Genomic DNA, 20,353 nt, shown 5'->3' on the forward strand with positions numbered 1-20,353 from the left:
TATTTTGGGAGTTATTTGCATTTGAAAAAAAGTCCAAAAAATGGCCACCCTGTGACGGTTTTTCATGTGCCGGGACTACAAATCTTAATTTTTCTCATTTTTTTCTTTTGTTACGTAACCTTGAATAACCCTGCTATCAAATGCATTCAAAAATTTTAACTCAGCTGCATCAGTTTTAAAGAAAATATTACTTTTTTACCCAACTTAGTACTAAAAAATTTTACATGACTCTAATTCAATGAGCCGTAGTGTGAAAAAAATGCACTACGATGTTTCTGCAAGTTGCCTTAAAAGTTGGTGTGTTCAATTCTCTTTTCAAAATGGTATAACATTGTTGGGAATATTTTATAAATAACAGTCATATAGGAGCTTTTGATAGAGCAAGACGTCAAGTTAAGCCATTCTTATCTCTGATCGTGATTTTTTTTTTCCAAAATAAGTAAACGTAAGAGATCTCCAAATACCGAGGACAACTTAGTGTCCTCGGGTAGTAAATTCCCTAAAACAAAAATAATGAATGTGAGTGCAAAGGGCTCCAGAAGAAATTACTGGAGTCCTTTACAATGTTTGCCGGATAGCGACACAGACAATGAAAATGATGTCGAAAAAATGGACGATTCCGCATCGCCAAGCAATTCTAATAAAAAAGTGCAAATTCCCCCAATCAAACTTTTACAAAAATCGTGCGAATATGTTCATACAACATTGAAATCGTTAAATATCTTAGATTATTCAATCAAAAAAATGTCGATTGGCATTAAAATTATGTGCGAATCTATGAATTCATACAATTTAGTTCTTGGCAAATTAATTGCAGACAATTGCCAATACTTTACCCATGCCCTCAAAAGTGAAAAAGCTTTTAAAGTTATCTTGTATGGTTTAAGTGAAATAAACACAACTGAACTAAAAAATGAATTGATCAAACTTGGCCTTCTATGCAAAGAAGTTAAAATGATCACCAAAAAATATGAACAATATACAGATACGTTTTACATAGTATCTTTAGAAAATGGATCTATCAAATTGTTCCAGCTAAAGAAAAGTTATCGCTCGATCTTTCATACACAAATCAACTGGTCATATCAGCGTAAACAAAAAAATCGATTGACACAGTGCAGAAACTGTCAAATGTTTGGTCATGGCGAAAGTAATTGTCATGTAAAAACATATTGCTCCATATGTGCGGGACCTCACAAGACTGATGAATGCAACAACACTGAAGTTTATAAATGTGCAAACTGTAACGAGCAGCACAAATCTACTGACAGCGCATGTGCAATCAGAAAGAGATACCTTGAAATGAGAGAAAAACTTTCAAATAAAGCAAGTCATCGTATTCAAGCACAGCCTAAAATTACAAACAATGCCGTCAATATCAGTATGCAGAAGCTCAGTCCATCTTATCAGTCATTGAACGATTTCCCAATTATGACAAACCGTGTACGTGAAAGACAAGGACAGAGCATGAAACCAACTACATGGCAGAGAACAACACCTGTGGTGAATACCAACCCTGTGGTGGATACACATCTTGCCGAAGCTTATCTTAACAGGCCAACGCCATCTACTGGTGAGTTGTTCTCTATGGATGAATTAAATACTCTAGTAATGGAGATGATCACTAAATTAAGTTTATGTAAAACAAAACTAGAACAATTTCAAGCTATCGCACAGTTAGCAACTAAGTTTTTATATTCTAATGTCAAGTAATACGACTATATTAAATACAATGCTAGATTATAATTTAAATATTATAACATGGAATGCCAAAGGCATTCGTAATAAAATTACGGAATTCTTAAATTTTTTAAATCAAAACCAAATTGATGTAGCTCTTGTAACAGAAACATGGTTAAATTCAAATATTAGCTTAAACAGTCAAAACTACAAATGCTACCGTGTAGATCGATCTGATCAAAGAGGTGGTGGTGTAGCAATTTTAATTAAGAAATCAATTCAACATTCTCTCTTGCCCATTGTGGGTACTCGTTACGTAGAGAATGTTGGTGTAGAGATTAGGTTGAGGAATCATGCAACAGTAAAAATGTTTTGTGTGTATTTTCCAGGTAAGAATTCTTCTGTAGAAAAAAGAATGCACTTTAAAAGAGATTTAAGAAAATTAATAATTAGAAACGAAAGCTATATTATTGGAGGTGACCTGAACTGTAGACATAGAGATTGGGGTTGTATTCGTGCAAATTCATGGGGTAATGTTCTTTCTAGTATGTCTTCCTTGTTTCCGTATTCCATGTTGTATCCGTTTAGTCCAACTTATTTTCCGTCTGGTTCGAGAGGCAGTCCTTCTGTTCTTGATTTGTTTATAACAAATATTCCTTCGTTTTTAAGTCAACCTGAAACTATCAACGAACTAAATTCTGACCATGTTCCAGTTTTTTGTAAAATGCATGAATCAGCAGAAAATAGAGTTAGTTATTTTTTAGATTTAAATAATGCTAATTGGAGTCGTTTTAAGTCAGAAATAAGATCCAAACTTAGAACAACTTCTACTGATTTGGATAGAATATGCTCAAAAGAAGACGTTGATGCTAGTGTCCAGACCTTTTCTAATCAAATACTTGATTCAGTACAGTCATGTGTCCCTAAAAGAGTAAAAAAACCATTTCTTAATAAAATGCCGGAACATATATTAGAATATATACGTATACGAAATTCCTTTAAAAGGCAATGGCAACGTTACCGTTTACCTGAATATCGAATTCAAGTCAAGCTTTACGATAAAAAGATTACAGATGAAATTAATTTGCATCGCAATAGAAAATGGAATAACACCCTTAGCAATCTAGACAAAAATGCAAAGCCTTTCTGGAATATTGCTAAAATCATTAAAAATAAAAATAGGCAAATACCTAATCTTGAAAATTTTGATGAAATTGTCTACCAAGATTCAAGAAAGGCCGATGTGTTTGCATCAACATTTTCAAAAAATCATTTAGTGGCACAACATCTTAGTGATGACGCTACTAACCAACTGGTAAGTCGAACGTTGAGCTCAATTCACATCCAAACTAGTGAGACTCCTATTGATCAGTTTGTTACGAAACAGGAAGTTAGACATATTATCTCTAGCCTGAAAACAAAGAAATCTGATGGACTAGACAAGATCAAAAATATTTATTTACAGAAACTACCGAAAGCAGGGTTTGAATTTATTTCATTTTTGATTAATGCATGTCTCAAAATTCAGTACTTCCCAAAGACATGGAAACATGCAAAAATAATACCTATTCCAAAACCAGGAAAGCCTGCAAAACTTGCAACCAGCTATCGCCCGATAAGCTTGTTAAGTTGTCTCAGTAAAATACTGGAAAAGGTGCTTAAGAACAAAATATTAAAGATTGTTGATGAAAAAAATATTCTTCCTAACGAACAGTTTGGATTTAGAATGTTTCATAGCACTTCTCATCAAGTTTTAAGAGTCTGCGATCACGTAAGGAAAAATCGAAATCTTGGTAAATCGACAGGTCTTATTCTACTTGACATCGAAAAAGCGTTTGATACTGTATGGCACGATGGGATTGTGCACAAAATGGTATGTTTAGGTTTTCCAGTGTATTTAGTAAAGATAGTTCAGAGTTTCTTGTCCAACCGATGTTTTAATGTCTTTGTCAATAATATCCCGTCAAATTCTTATCCTGTTAACCATGGTGTACCCCAAGGATCAGTATTGGGTCCTTTCTTGTACAACATATATACATCAGATATTCCCAGATTACCAGAATGCCAATTAGCAATATTTGCTGATGATACTGGCATCTTTTCCTCGCATGAGTTTAGTCTCAACATTGAGACAAATTTAAGACATGCGCTGGATCTGATGACCAAATATTATACAAAATGGAAAATTAAGCTGAATTCTGACAAATTACAAGCTATCTTTTTTAGTAGAAAAAGAAAATCTTGTTTTCTTCCTAGCAATCAGCTTAATGTCAATGGTGTAAATGTTATGTGGGAATCGAGTGTCAAATACCTTGGGATCTATTTAGATCAGAAACTAGCCGACCCGCCCGTTGCATAGCGCTTCGCTGCTATGGTTATGAGTGCAATCAAATAGTGTTTTATGTATATAGTGTTTAATGTATATAGTTGAATGTTGGTTAGATTGTTTGTATGTTTGTTTGATTGTGTGTTTGATTGTTTGTTTGATTGTTTGTTTGATTGTTTGTTTGATTATTTGTTTGATTATTTGTTTGATTGTATGTTTGATTGTTTAGTCTGTTTGATTGATTGTTTATTTGATTGTTTGTTTGATTGTTTGTTTGATTGTTTGTTTGATTGTTTGTGTGATTGTTTGTTTGATTGTTTGTTTGATTGTTTGTTTGATTGTTTGTTTGATTGTTTGTTTGATTGTTTGTTTGATTGTTTGTTTGATTGTTTGTTTGATTGTTTGTTTGATTGTTTGTTTGATTGTTTGTTTGATTGTTTGTTTGATTGTTTGTTTATTGTTTGTTTGATTGTTTGTTTGATTGTTTGTTTGATTGTTCGTTTGTTGTAAGTGTTTTGTTGTTTGGTTGTATAATGATTTAATTGTTTGGTTGCCTCTTGTTTTTTGTCTGTCGATTGTTAATTGTTGTTTATTCTCTGATGTTCATTGTTTCATGTTTATTGTTAGGTGTTTGTTTTTCTGTTATTAAGTTGTTTGGATGGTTATTGGGGTGTTTGGTTGTTTGTTGGTCCTTGTTTGCTGTTTGGTGCTTGTTGCTTTTTTTTGTTTTTGTTGTACACATGAATACATTTAATCATTTAAAAAACTACTTCTTGGACACGTTATAGGAATAAGGGCGGGGTTAAAGTTTTAGTGAGGTTAACAGTAAAGTGGGTTTGAGTTTGTTTATATGCAAAGTTTATTATAACTTAAACAATATTATGTATTTTGATGATCAAGTATCAACTTTTGAATCTACAAAATTTTATTATAGGTACATCTCCTGTTTCAATTATCTCTCATGCTTTCTATTGACGGAACATAATATTGATTTCTGATTGTATGATAATTATCTCAGGATATTGAATATGAAATTAATAGAAATTTTACACAGTCATAGTTTATTTAATTACCTATCTACAGTATAAATTTAATTCATCTATCTATTAAAACAAAGAAGTTATACTCAAATGAATTTTCGTGTCGCTTTTTCGTTTCATCTTGTTTCAAATCACTACGATACTAAAGAAGTTTTCACTTCAAAAACAAAACTGTCATAAGTACTCAAAAGTATTAAAAAACAATATAATTTTTAAAAATCTGCGTATTTTACAAAAAAAAAAAAAAATATTTAATAAAAGAAAAGAAAATATTTGCTAAATACGCTTGAAAATATTCATATTTTCATATAAGCCTACAAAAACAATTGCAATTTCTAATATTCTTTTTTATTAAAAATTCATCTAGGGTTAAGTGCGTTGCACTTTGTTGCATGAAAAAAAGTAATATTGGCAACACTTGTAACATAAAATAAGTTCCTTCTGGTATGGTCGACCATTGTATATATATTTCCATAGTACTATCAAGGAGACAAACGATCTTAGAAACTCTAGTGGGAGCTTAAAAAAGCAGAATTTGTATGAAATAAATGCACTGATCGCTACCTCAAAATAGTTGTGACTTAAAGTAATACTAAATTCGACTTCATGATAGTAGTATAGAAATATATATACAATGTGGTCAACTACGTTTGTAAGTTTGAGCAAGTTCCATTGAGACAGTAAATTTTGTGACTTTTCATCAAATGTTATCGTTCATGTTAATCGGTAGTATTTTTAGCATTTCTTTTTCTATATATGTAGATAGTAAATATTCAAAAAATATTTTCTGCGAAAGAAGTAAAGTCGTAAAGATAAAATTAAAAGACATATTAAAATCAGATAGGTAGCTCAAAAAAGTTACCAGAAAGATAAATGACTGGAGGAAGCACTAATGAAAATATTATCATACGTGTGTTATTATTGCAAATAGATTGCATTTAAAACAAAAGAAACAATTTGTCTACCAACAAAATTTGAATGGGCGGTCTTACCCTCATGTGGGGCCATGAGGGCCTTCTTTTCAGTGTTTTTTTTTTTTATTAATTTTGAGAGTTTCTAAAAAAAAAAATAAACTTAATGAAAAAAGACTATGGGCCATATTCATTGACGCTGTCTAAGTTATTACTAAAAAAGACTGGAGTTTATCCTTTTTAAATAACACTTTATAAACCCCAGTCTAAGATAAACCGGGGTCTTAAGACGACTATTAATGCCCCTTTATTTTAATTAGAAGAAGTTTTTTATTGGTTTTAAGACAGTTAAACACTGAAAAGCCAGGCGGCCTTTCCCCCACTTTCCCTAATAAGCTTTGAATGTTATCTTTCATTTAAAATCGCATTTATAATGATCAAAAATTAATTTCCGAATTTATAATTAATTGTTTTTTAAGATTAATCCAGAGTTCAAAAATTAATTCATTTTATGACTAAAAGCCTTGAATTTTGCTTTAGAGATAAGGATCACAACAAAAACATTACTGTTAAAAAAAGAGCCAAGTTATTCTATGTTGAAATTATGCTGGCACAAAAAGTATTGAGATATAAAAGTGTACCAAGTTCTAAAGCTTGGGTTCAAATTCGTATCAATAAAATTTTGATTGCTTACTTGACAATTTTTGTTTTAAATACCGATTTTTAAAGTTATTTCAAAAATTTGCCAAGTAAACAATCAAAATTTTATTGATACGAATTTGAACCCAAGCTTTAGAAATTGGTACACTTTTATATCTCAATACTTTTTGTGCCAGCATAATTTCAACATAGAATAACTTGACTCTTTTTTTAACAGTAATGTTTTTGTTGTGATTTCACTACTTTTTGCAAGGTATGGCTGTAGAATTGAAAATCTCTATATTTGATGAAAATTCAGTGAAAATGGGCGGTTGCCACGCCCCCTGGCTGAAATTCTCAAACTTTATTTTTTTCCTTTGTATAAACTACCATCTCTACCATTCTACCAAATTTCAAGATTCTACGATAATCAGAAGTGCTCTATAATATTTGATGAAAATTCAGCGGAAATGGGCGGATGCCACGCCCCCTGGCTAAAATTCTCAAATTTTAAATTTTTTCCTTTGTATAAACTACCAGCTCTACCGTTCTACAAAATTTCAACATTCTGCGACAATCAGAAGTGCTCTATAATATTTGATGAAAATTCAGCGGAAATGGGCGGTCGCCACGCCCCCTGGTCGAAATTCTCAGATTTAAATTGTTTTCCTTTGTATACACCACAAGTCCTATCACCATGTAAAATTCAAGTTTCTACGATAGCGGGAAGGTCTCCATAATTTTGATGATCTGTCAGTGAGTCAGTTACTGTTTTCGCTATTTTTGAAGTCCTTTATCTCAGAAACTACTCATCGTAAGAAGCTGAAATTTTGTGAGGAATTTGGGTTCGGCGAGCTCAACAAATGTAATGAAATTTCTGGCATCTTTGGTGTGGAAGTTAGAGGGGGGTCGAAAATGGCCTGAGTTGTTTCCTGTAAATAAAGGTGTAGTGCCAAAGTTGCTAGAGAACTTGGCTGGGCACTACCGTGCCCCTTGATAATTCAATTATTTTTCATGAAGCTTGTAATTGACGCACAATAATGTTTGATATGGATACATTTTTAATTTATCAAGTTTGCGAAAAAAAAAGTAATCATAACAGTTAAAAGTGTAATATTTAGTCAGTTTTTGGAATTGAAGACTTTCTTGCTTTAGTTTTTCAAAAAGTTTTCAAGGTTTTTATTTTTTTTTTTTAATTTTATACATCATATTGCATTTCTATTGATATACAAATCCAGCAATTATTAAGGAAACTGTGAGCAATAATGTGCTGGTGTTTTACAATAATTCAACTTTTTCATAGATTTACCTATAAAATTTTAAATTTTATAATATTTGAAAAATTAATTTGAAGCTCGTAGACATTATAAAGCAATAATTTTTATTAGTGTAGTAACTAAAGCAAATTATTAGAAAACCCGGCCGAACAGATCTGATTTTGATGATCTTTTTATTTTTAAACGTCGGCAATCAAATACTTTAAAGTCTATAGTTTAAAAATTGCCGATGAAATTAAATTTTTTTTAACAAAACCATTTTTTTGCTTAAATTTCATAAGATAAATGATACTAAAGATTCTCTTCGTAATTTAAGGAAAACAAAATATGATAGTAAAAGACTATAAGCAATATAATTTTTAAAAGATTTATTAAAAAAAAATTGCGTTTTTTACAAAAAAAAAAATTAAATTATTTAATAAAAGGAAAGAAAATATTTGCTAAATACGCTTGAAAATATTCATATTTTCATATAAAATAGCAATTTCTAATACATATTCTTTTTTGTTAAAAATTCATCTAGGGTTAAGTGCGTTGCACTTTGTTGCATGAAAAAAAGTAATATTGGCAACACTTGTAACATAAAATAAGTGCCTTCTGGTATGTATGTCAGTAGTATTTTTAGCATTTCCTTTTCTATAATAGATAGTAAATATTCAAAAGTATTTTCTGTGAAAGATGTATAGTCGTAAAGACAACATTAAAAAAAATATTAAAATCAGATAGGATACCTATGACTGGTGCATTGGGCGAAATTGAAAGCTTTGGTAGCTAAAAAAAGTGAAAAAATAAGGTATCCGTTAAAGTTGCCAAAAATATAAAGGGCTGGTGGAAGAACTAATGAAAATATTATTCTACGTGTGTTATTATTATTACAAATAGATTGTCAACAAAAGAAACAATTTTGTTACCAACAAAATTTGATAGGGCAGTCTTACACTCATGTGGAAGCAAGAAAGTTTTTTGTTTGATGTTTTTCAAAACGTATTATCTTCTTTTCAGTGTTTTTTATTAATTTTGAGAGTTTCTAAAAAAAAAAAAAACTTATAGAATAAAGACTATGGGCCATATTCATTGACGCTGTCTTAGTTATTACTAAGAAAGACTGGAGTTTATCCTATTTAAATAACATTGGGTAAACCGTAGTCTAAGATAAACCGGGGTCTTAAAACGTCTTTTAATATGCCCCTTTACTTTAATTAGAAGAAGTTTTTTATTGGTTTTAACACAGTCAAACACTGAAAGGGCAGGCGGCCTTGCCCCACTTCCCCTAATAAGCTTTCATTAATCGGATTTATAATGATCAAAAATTAATTTCCTAATTTATAGTTAATTGTTTTTTAAGATTCATCCAGAGCTTAAAAATTAATTCATTTTCTGACTAAAGGCCTTGAATTTTGCTTTGAATTACGCATAAGTATAATACAATTATTTTTCATGAAGCTTATAATTGACGCACATTTGATTTATCAAGTTTGCGGAAAAAATGCAATCATAACAGTTAAAAGTGTAATATTTAGTCGGTTTTTGGAATTTAATACTTTCTTGCTTTAGTTTTTCAAAATTTTCAAAGTTTTTATCTATTTTTTTAATTTTATAGGTACATCATATTGCATTTCTATTGATATAAAAATCCAGCAATTATTAAGGAAACTGTGAGCAATAATGTGCAGGTGGTTTACAATATTTCAACTTTTTCATAGATTTACCTATGAAATTTTAAATTTTATGATATTTGAAAAATTAATTTGAAGCTCGTAGACATTGCAATAATTTTTATAAGTGGAGTAACTAAAGCAAATTAATAGGGAACCCGGCCGAACAGATTTGATTTTTTTTAAAACGTCGGCAATCAAAAATACTTTTAAGTCTACAATTTATAAATTGCCGATGTTGCTGTACTGTTTTTTTTTTTTTTAATTAATTTTTTTTAACAAAAACATTTTTTTTTTGCTTAAATTTCAAAAAATAAATGATACCAAAAGATTCTCTAGGTAATTTAAGGGAAAAAAAAGTATGTGGTAGTAAAAGACAATCTTCAACTTTCTCACAAACTGACTTCAAACGCAAACAAAATATTTTGAACACAACGGCAGCACCTACAATATTTGCATACACGTTTTTAAAAAGCCAGAATTTAATTTCCATCTGTAAAAATTTAAATTCACTATAATCAAGAGTTTTTGAAAGATTGGTCCTCAATTGGAAAAAAAGTTACTACTAATTTTTAAATGGCTTTTTTCAAACTTTTTCGTAGTAAAATTCAAATTTATTTTGAAAAAGTGTTTGGCCATTATTATAATCAGATGAATTATGGAGAGGAAAAGGTAATTTTTATTACAGTTTGAAAACAAAAAAAAATTAAAAACTACTTCAATTTCATTGGATTTTTTGATAAAAACTGATTTTTTGCATTGAAATAATTGATTTTTTCAAAGACTTTGGCAAATAAGAATTTTAAACTTTTGCTATTTAACTTTCAACAATAAGAGCTATTGAATGAAGTAAAAATAGCTTTATACATATTTAAATGTTGAACTTAAAAAAAAAAAATAAGTTAATTTTTTTTTAACTTCAATTGAATTCGAAAAGGAAATATGTACTTTTTAATTTTTTTCATAAACTGTAATACATATTGATATTTCCTTTTTTAATCTTTATAAATGTGGCCAAAAAATTTGAAAAATAAATTTATATTACGAAAATGTTTTAAACCTAATACCTTAGATTTTTCTTAGAATTACGCATAAGTATTAGTAGAGTAACTAAAGCAAATTATTAGGGAACCCGGCCGAACAGCTCTGATTTTGACGATTTTTTTTTTCAAACGTAGGTAATTAAAAATACTTTAAAGTCTATAGATTAAAAATTGCCGGTGTTGCCGTATTATTTTTTAAAATTAAAATTAAATTTTTTTTTAACAAAACCATTTTTTTTGCTTAAATTTCATAAAACAAATGATAGCAAAAGATTCTCTAGGTAATTTAAGGAAAATATATAAAAGGCAATCACAAAAAAAATATTTTGAAAACAACGGCAACACCTACTCAAGTAGCACACTGGTGTATAAATTGGTGTAAATTCATTAATTTTGGTGTAAAATTGAGGAAATTGAAAAAATATAGTGTAATTCTCAAAATTAGTGGTATAAAAATTATACCACTGTCTTTTCTGTGAAAAATTTCAACATTTTTTTAAGATTCTGTGCAAAAAATACACCTATATTCAGTTGTTTTTATAATATACCATTAATGGTGCATAAAATTATTCGATTCTGAAATCAATCAAAACGGTATATTTTGTACACTCTCTTTGGTGTAGGAAGTACACCCTGTGGACATAAAATTCACCAGAATGTAAAAGTGGGAGACGACATATTTTTCAATGGCTGCCATTTAAAAAAAGAAGACAGCAATTAATTTTTTTACTATAATAGTATATTTATTGACCTAATTATCCCGTATTCTTGTTTTTTCCATTCGGTATATTATATTATAAAAGAACTCTTCTAAAAAAATGTAAAAACAACAACAAAATTATAATTTTTGAAAAAACTGATTTTTAAAATCGAACAAAAAAATCATTAATTCAGTGACATTTTTGAGGCGCTTGATTTTTAGAGGGGGTAGTATCTAAAATAAGTAGACAGAATGTGTTTCGTTTTTAAACTAGGCAAACAAATTCATATTTAACCATTAGTTTCTTATGGCAATATTATGAAAGTGAATAAAAGTTCATTTTCATTTATTTCATAAGAAATGGTGTGAATTAGAATTCATCAATCTGTTTGAGGTAAAAAATAAACTTTGGTTCAAATTTTAAATCAGAATAATTTAAATTGTGTATTTTATCCATAGATTTATTGTGTATTTTTCAATTTCAAAGGGATAATTTTCACCAAAAACGAGATCATTTAATATACCACTAGCGCCTTTTATACACCAAAATCGGTATATTTTTTTAACCACCGGAGTTTATTATATACGAGAAAATAGTGTATTTTTTATATTCAAAATGCATATCACGAAAGTGCAAAAAATACACCAAATATTTTGGTGTATTTTAGACTTTTGTGCTACTTGAGTACAATATTTTAAGATACATTTTTAAAAAGCCAGAAGCTCATTCTTATCTCTTGAATTTAAATCCACTAAATTTGATCAAGACTTTTTGAAAAAATGGTCCTCAAACTCAGAATTAAAAAAAAAAATGTTATTAGAAAAATTTAAAATGACTTTTTTCCAAACTTTTTCTAATAAAATATGAATTTATTTAAAAAAAATTTTTGGCCATAAATATTATCAGTTGAATTTCGAAGCAAAAAAGGTAAAATATATCACACTTTAAAAAAAAAAATGAAAAATTACTTCAATTTCAATGGTTTTTTTTTTTTATTAAAACTGAATTTTTGCATTGAAATAATTAATTTTCTCAGAGACTGTGGTAAATAGGAACTTTAAATTTTTGCTATTTAACTTTTAACAGTAAGGGTTATTAAATGAATAAAAAATAATTTTATGTTTAGATGTTGAACTTTAAAAAAAAAAATAAGTTACATTTTTTTTCAAAACTTTTATTAAAAAAAGTTCTTCGAAAATAAAATACTTTTTAATTTTTTTCATAAACCGTTATACATATTGACATTTCCTTTTATAATTTAAAATCATAATAAATGCGTCCAAAAAAATTTGAAAATAAATGCATTTTATATTACGACCAAGTTTAAAAAACGACATGTTAAAATTTTTTCAATAATTTTTTTGTTTCAAAAATCTGAGTTCAATTACCATTCTTTCAAAAGCCGTTCATTCAATTAACTTAATTTTAATTTTACATATATTACTAAGCTTCTAGCTTTTAAAAAATCTATATTTGAATATTGTAGGTGTTGCCGTTGTGTTCAAATATTTTTTTTTGTGTTTGAAGTCAATTAATAAGAAAATTGCATCTATTGCTTGAACTATGGAAGATTGTCCCTCACTCCCATATATTTTTTTTCCTTGAATTTCGTAGACAATCTTTTGGCATCAGTTAATTTATGAAATTTAAGAAAAAATTTTGAAAAAAATTTGTTTTTGTTCACAAAAATCTTCAATTAAATTTAAAAAATCAAAACGGAAACACCGGCAATTTTTAATCTATAGACTTTAAAGTATTTCTAATTACCGACGTTTGAAAAAAAAGATCATCAAAATCTAAGCTGATCGGCCGGGTTCCCTAATATTGCCAATTTTTGAGCTTTAGTTACTCCACTATATAATTCAATTATTTTTCATGAATCTTTTATTTGACGTAGAATAATGTTTGATATGTCAACTAAAGTGCTTATTGTTTTAAAAAATTAATTAAATTTATCAAGTTTGCGGAAAAAATATAATCATAACAGTTAAGTGCAATATTTAGTCTGTTTTTGGAATTTAAGACTTTCTCGCTTGAGTTTTTTTAAGAATATTCAAGGTTTATATTTTTTTTTTAAATTTTATATATCATATTGCCGTTCTATTAAAAATCCAGAAATTATTAATGAAACTGTGAGGAATGATGTGCTTTTCCATAGATTTACCTAATTTCTGATTTTGTGATATTTCAAAAATTATTTTTAAACTCGTAAACATTGTAAAGCAATAATTTTTATTATAATATATTAATGAATATTTTGAGTACTATTTTTAATGGGGTTGGGGTCAAAATTCTGCCGGGGTCAAAATTCTTTTGTCAAAATTCTGCTTTCAAAATTCTGCTTTACAAAATTCTGCTTTCAAAATTCTGTTTTTCAAAATTCTGTTTTTCAAAATTTTGTTTTTCAAAATTCTGCTTTTCATAATTCTGTTTTTCAAAATTCTGCAAAAAATTAAAAAAGGGTTTGGAAAATGTTCAAAAGCGCGCGCTTTTTAACATTTTCCAAACCCTTTTTTAATTTTTTGCAAAATTCTGTAAAATCATCTTCTTGAAAAATTATCTGTTTATTTGATTACTTACCTACATAATTTGCATTCTTTGAATGTATATTAATTTTTGTTTTATAAATGAATAAATTTGAAAATATTAAGAAAGGTTTTGAATACTAAACATTTCCGAAAATAATTCAAATTTTTTTAATTTATCAAATAAAAATGAATATTCAAAAATTTGAATAAGAAAAGGAATATCTTGTATCAAACAACATCGGTTCCAATAAGTTATAGAAAGTCAGTCTATGCATTTTAAAAAATATTTGCGACACTTAAACAAAAAAATTTAGGAAAGTGCCAATGTTGAATTACATTAATGAGGTTTTTTTTCTTTAGTCAGCGCATATGCTATAAAAAAAAAAACAGAATTGGCAGAATTTTTTTGTTCAAGTATAATGCTGGCAGAATTTTGAAAAGCAGAATTTTAAAAAGCAGAATTTTGAAAAGCAGAATAGAAAAACAGCAGAATTTTGAAAAATAGAATTTTCTTTAAAAAAACAGAATTTTGAAAAGCAGAATTTTGAAGCCAGAATTTTGACCCGATCCCTTTTTAATGATAATACAAATAATAATGTGCTTCTTAAAAATCAATTTTCGAAATTTTAATATGACACCCTTTCATTTTGTTCTTCCTGCCTTAAATATAAATTGGGTAAAATTTGGTCCAGTTTAAACACGTTCTAGGGGTCGCTACCACAATTCAAAGTTTTAAAAAATACACCAAATTTTGTTTTTTTTTTCAGAAAATTTTAAAATTTGTAATCAGAATTAAGTACTTTATATTAAATCTTTAACTGTTTTGAAAGAAATTTTGATAAAAATACAGCGGAATAAAAATGAAGTTTAATTTTTAATATTTTTGAATTTGACATTTTTTTTTTGTGTTAATCTGTAGAATAACTAACTGAGTGATCTTTCTTAATTGAAAAATTCAATGATTTTATCTGATCGTTTATGAGCCTTATATCTTTATTCGACAGACAGTTAACTGACTGTTTATTAGAAGATTGAAAAATCGGGTCTTAAGCGTACTTTTTATTGTAACAAAAAAAAATTTTGTTGAAATTGATCTTTTTTTTTTACTTAAATCTTTAGTGAATGGTAGCGACCCCTAAATTTTAATATTAAAATCGGAAAAAATACCATATACTATGCTTATATAGTAGAAAATTATGCAGGGGTGTCCCATTAAAAAATCAAAAAAAAGATTTTTTCGACCATATAAGAAGCACCCTAATGTATATGTAGGTGGTCAGAAAAAGACAGAGAAAATATTAGTATAAAACACTGGAAAACATTGTATTTTAGGAATAAAACATTCAAAAATTATGGTAATTTTCAGTATTATTATTTGATCAAAATGTATGTATGTCAGCTTTAAATATCATTATTTATTAGAGACCCCATTAATTGTGATTTAAAAACAAATACCGAAGTAATAAGAGGATTTCTGAAATCAACATCAGAGTTTTTAGAATATGAAATTTTTCCAACCAAATACCTTGAATTTTGCTTAGAATTGCGTATAAGCACAATTCAATTATTTTTCAAGACGCTTATAATTGACGTACAATAATGTTTGATATGTCAAATTAAGCATACGTGTGTGTAAAAAATAATAAATTAGATTTATAATTAACGCATAAGAAGAGTAATCAAAGCGGTTTATTGCTTTATTTTTTTTAAGAATTTCAAAAGATTTTATTTTTTTAATTTTAAATGTGATATTACCTTTCCATTGATACCTCAATCAGATAAATCAAGCAAGTATCAAAGAAACTGTGACAAATCATGTGTAGGTAGATTGTAATATTTTAAATTTTCTTATTTCTTGAAAAAAAAAAACAAAAAAATATTATTATTTGATTTTTTTTTACAACTTTTTTGTTTAAAAATTAATAAAATAATAGCACCATGTTATAGCTTGTTACTTAAGCTAGAAATTGAGACTTAATTTATATCTGTAAGTTTTGTAGAAAAAAAGTTATAATTTTTTAAAGTCAATCAAATTTTACAAAAAAAGCAAAAAAAAAACACTTTTTTTTTATTCTTTTATCAATATATCGATTTTTTAATATGAAAAGCTTAGAAAAAAATTATACCATTAAAAAGCTTATAAAATTTCCTAAAGAATAAAGCTATATTAAAATTTTAAGAATGATCAAAAAGTATATAAATAATTTATTGAAAACAATCATTTTCATCAAAAAAAGCAAAAAAAACCTATAAATTTATCTTCACACGTCATTTATTCAATTTTTTTTAATGACAACCAAAAAAAATCTTATACCATCTAAAAGCTTATTGTCTTAGCTTAAAATATATATATATATCAGGTCTATGAGATATCTACAAAAAGAGCTAGAATTTTTTGAACTCAATCTATTTTCATCAAAAAAAGCAAAAAAAACATTTATTTTTTTCTTCTCATGCCATTAAATCAATTTTTTTCAATGGCAACCTATAAAAATTTTTATATCACGTTAAAGCTTATTGTTTCACCTTTCACATGACGGTTCAATCTTATTTCCAAGTTGCCTACAAGAAAAGTTAGAATTTTTTAAAGTCAACCATGTCGAATTTCCAGACTGAGATTACGGTACTTCCTACACTGGTGACTGTTCATGATCAACAGATCTCAACTGGTGTTTTGATGTTTTTCGCAAGTTTCTTGATTTAACATTGTGTAGCTTGTACTTAGTCTACCGTTATGTGTGATATACCAAATGAAAGGTAATTGTATCAGGATGCTCATTAAAGTTTAATAAAATTTCTATCTGCTCTTGGTCAAAAGTTATAACCTGTTGAAAACTAAATTTTCCATATTATTTAAGTTTTTGTATTCTGAAAGGTTTTGAAAGGGTACAAAACTTGAATAATATGGAAAAATTACCTCATAAAAAAGTCGGATTTCTTAAGAAAAAAAAAAATTTATCTCGGTTATTTATGGAATATTCCCAACAATGTTATACCATTTTGAAAAGGTTCAAGGCTCCGTAACAAAAGAAAAAAATGAGAAAAATTAAGATTTGCAGTCACGGCACATGAAAAACCGTCACAGGGTGGCCATTTTTTCGACTTTTTTTCAAATGTCCATAACTCCCAAAATATATGGCTGCGATTTTTTTTATTATTTTTCTGATAACTGTCACCACCTACCCTATCTACCATTTTCGTTTCGACGTTAACTTTTGGGACACCCTGTATATCAACCCAATTTTTTATAAATTTTAGATCAAGGTGACAATACGAACCACATGATCATAAAAAAAACCTTTAGTGTTCAAATTTATGCAATATGACAACTTTTTTTTTCAGACATTTTATTCATAAAAATTAATTTCATATGATTTTTGTGAGAATGGTTGTGGGCAAAAATTCATGATTTCCATTTCTCTTGCTATCATTCCAAATGATGAAATTTTGGTGGTTCTCTAGAGGAGAAATTGAATTCATTTTTTTAGGATCAAAACTAGTGGTTTACTTGATCAAAATGTAAAAAGTTTTTTTCTTTCTCAAAAAATGCTCTAACGATTTTTATTTAAAAAAAATGCAATGCGCAAAATAAGGTCCTACTTTTGATATTTTAAAAATATTTTTTTGGGGCTGCTGTCAACGGTATCTAGCATAGAACCGTTTTCTTGATGCCTGACTTTTTGACAAACGACTTAACTTCAAGAAATATATTGTTCGAAAATATTTTAGTTACCTACTTCAATGTTAAAATTTAGAAAAAGTTTAAAAAATAGTTTAAGAATTTAAACGACTAGGTACATACTTGTATATTTATAACAACTTAAAAAAAAGGCTAAAAATTTGTTATCATACCTACAAGAAAATTTTTGGAGTTTAAAACTACTTAGGCCCATTTGCTGAAACGAAACTTAAATATTTAAGTGAATCGTAAGGCCCTAAGTTCTACATTGCGATTTGCACGAACTTCAAACTAGGTCATAAATTCCTCTAAGTTAAACATAACTTAGGGGGAAGAAATACTAGATCATAAGTAGTTTACGTTCTACTTAAGCATATTTATTTAAGAAAAAAGAGAGAATATAGCTCAAAAAATGATGCGTTGGTACCAAAATGGACAAAAATTAAGTATAGCAATATGAGTTGACTTACTTTTATAAATCCTAACCATCTGCAAACGCAAAAAATTCTCTGAAAAATTTTTTGAGAGAATGTTCACCCTTTTGTTGTTTTTTTTTCAACACTTATTTTGACACACACATACGTTCACAAAACACAAACACATTCACTAAAATTATTCCATTTATAAATTAAAACGCAAATTTTATTAGACTTTCACTATTTATAGCTTTTTCCATTAATTTAAAGGTATTCTTAACAATTTTTTTGCTAAAATTTCTCAAAAACAAATAAAAACTACCTGACGTTTTTATCGATTTGACAAATTAATTTGAAGTTCTCAGCGATTTCTCGCATGAAAGTAAATCATTGCTAGGTTGAACATACAAATTTTTTAGAAACTTAGAATAAACTAAGTAAATCATAAGAGCTATGTTCGGCCTAGCTAAGATCAAAATTTATGACTAGTTTCAGCAAATGGGCCTTAAAGATATATTTTTGTATTTTGTAATTTTAAAAAGGAATTTGATATTATTTTAACGTTTTATTTAAATTTCATTAAAATTGATTTAAAAATGTTTTTATGAGTGCATTGTTATAAAAAAATAAATCGCTTAAGCCTAGTATACAGTTCTTCTAGCAAAAAAAAAAAAACAATGCATTTCTTATGGGAGAGATTTTTTTAGATTTTTTCCAAAAAAAAATATTTTTTAACTCACCACAGCTGTAAACCAAAATCGAAAAAAAATTTATACTCACCACGATTTTTTTTCTCGCAAAACAATGTGCAGCTCATTGTTTTTGCGGAAAAAACTTACAACTCTCATCTGTTCAACACAGATATACAGGGTGTCCCAAAAGTTAACGTCGAAACGAAAACGGTAGATAGGGTAGGTGGTGACAGTTATCAGAAAATCTTAATTTTTCTCATTTTTTGCTTTTGTTACGGAACCTTGAATAACCCTGCTATGCATTCAAAAATTTTAACTCAGCTGCATCAGTTTTAAGGAAAATATTACTTTTTTACCCAACTTAGTACTAACAAATTTTACATGACTCTAATTCAATGAGCCGTAGTGTAAAAAAAATGCACTACGATGTTTCGGCAAGTTGCCTTAAAAGTTGGTGTGTTCAATTTTCTTTTTAAAATGGTATAACATTGTTGGGAATATTTTATAAATAACCGAGATAAATTTTTTTTTCTTAAGAAATCCGACTTTTTTATGAGGTAAATTTCACAGGGTGACCATTTTTTCGACTTTTTTTCAAATGCCCATAACTCCCAAAATATATGGCTGCGATTTTTTTTTATTATTTGTCTGATAACTGTCACCACCTACCCTATCTACCGTTTTCGTTTCGACGTTAACTTTTGGGACACCCTGTATTTTTTCAAGAAAAAATTTTTTTTCTTAACCAGTCATTTTTTTTATCGAAAAGAACTGTATACTAGGCTTTACCTTAATTATCATGATAACAAGTAACACAACTTCGGGAATATACAAATTGATACACGGAAAAAAGGGCACCTTTAGATAAGATGATGCCAACATTAAATCCAACCCTCTTATAACAATACAATTTTTTCGACGTGTATCTGAACTTAATTAGAAATCGGGATGATAAAGCAATTTAAGTGGTGTAAGAGTCCCATATATCTATGAGCAGATGAACACTGGTTTTGGGTTCTCATGGTTTCTTTTGAAGATTTCAACACCTACCCAGGAAAAAACAAATCATTTCCAAAAAATTCATCAAAATTATATTTTATGCTTTCACATATCCAGAAAGAATGTCTCAAAAACAACCTTACCTCTATGACTAATTACAATTTGTTAATTTTTTTTTTTTTTTTTTTTTTAGATTTTAAATAGGTAGGTACATCATATTAGCAATAATTTTTGTTTAAATTAACATTTTGATTTGAATTATTTCCAAAATATTCCCAGATTTATTAATTTTATTCGTTTTTAATAATTAAAATTATACACCCTTTGCACTTTGTTTTTTTATTTTATTCATACCACAAATAACTACATACATACTTCTTTTTCATACAACTTCATTCCCTGGTAGGGTAGTTATTCAACACAATTTAATATTTTTTTCATCTATTTCTATCATTGCTCTGAGATTTTTCAAATGTCACATAATTTGTTCATCTATTTCACTTAATATAAAATAAAAATAAACACATATTCCATAAAAATATATTTTATCCAATAGGTACACTGTGGCGTATACGCAATTTTCGATTACGTACCTAGTTATCTTTTTTTTTCAGCCACAGTCAGAAAATTATTACTTTGTGTTTTACATACACAAATTAAGTTGGTGTGCATGTTTAAATGGTAGAAACTATTTTAAAATAGAATGTAACAACGATAGTTTGGTGGATACAGACTCAAAACAACATTTGGGCACACATTGTAAATAT

At 27.9% G+C, this 20,353-nt stretch overlaps 1 protein-coding gene across 1 annotated transcript; it reads left to right on the forward strand.

The window, feature by feature from the left end:
• The first annotated feature begins 1,302 nt into the window (after positions 1-1,302).
• LOC129919203 (uncharacterized) lies at positions 1,303-4,039 on the forward strand. The gene is made up of 4 exons (XM_056000057.1): positions 1,303-1,573; positions 1,836-2,022; positions 2,134-2,995; positions 3,209-4,039. The coding sequence occupies exons 1-4, from the start codon at positions 1,303-1,305 to the stop codon at positions 4,037-4,039; spliced, it is 2,151 nt and encodes a 716-aa protein (XP_055856032.1).
• The last annotated feature ends 16,314 nt before the right edge of the window (positions 4,040-20,353 follow it).

Source organism: Episyrphus balteatus, chromosome 4 (genome assembly GCF_945859705.1).
Source record: "Episyrphus balteatus chromosome 4, idEpiBalt1.1, whole genome shotgun sequence".
Classification (NCBI taxonomy): domain Eukaryota; kingdom Metazoa; phylum Arthropoda; class Insecta; order Diptera; family Syrphidae; genus Episyrphus; species Episyrphus balteatus.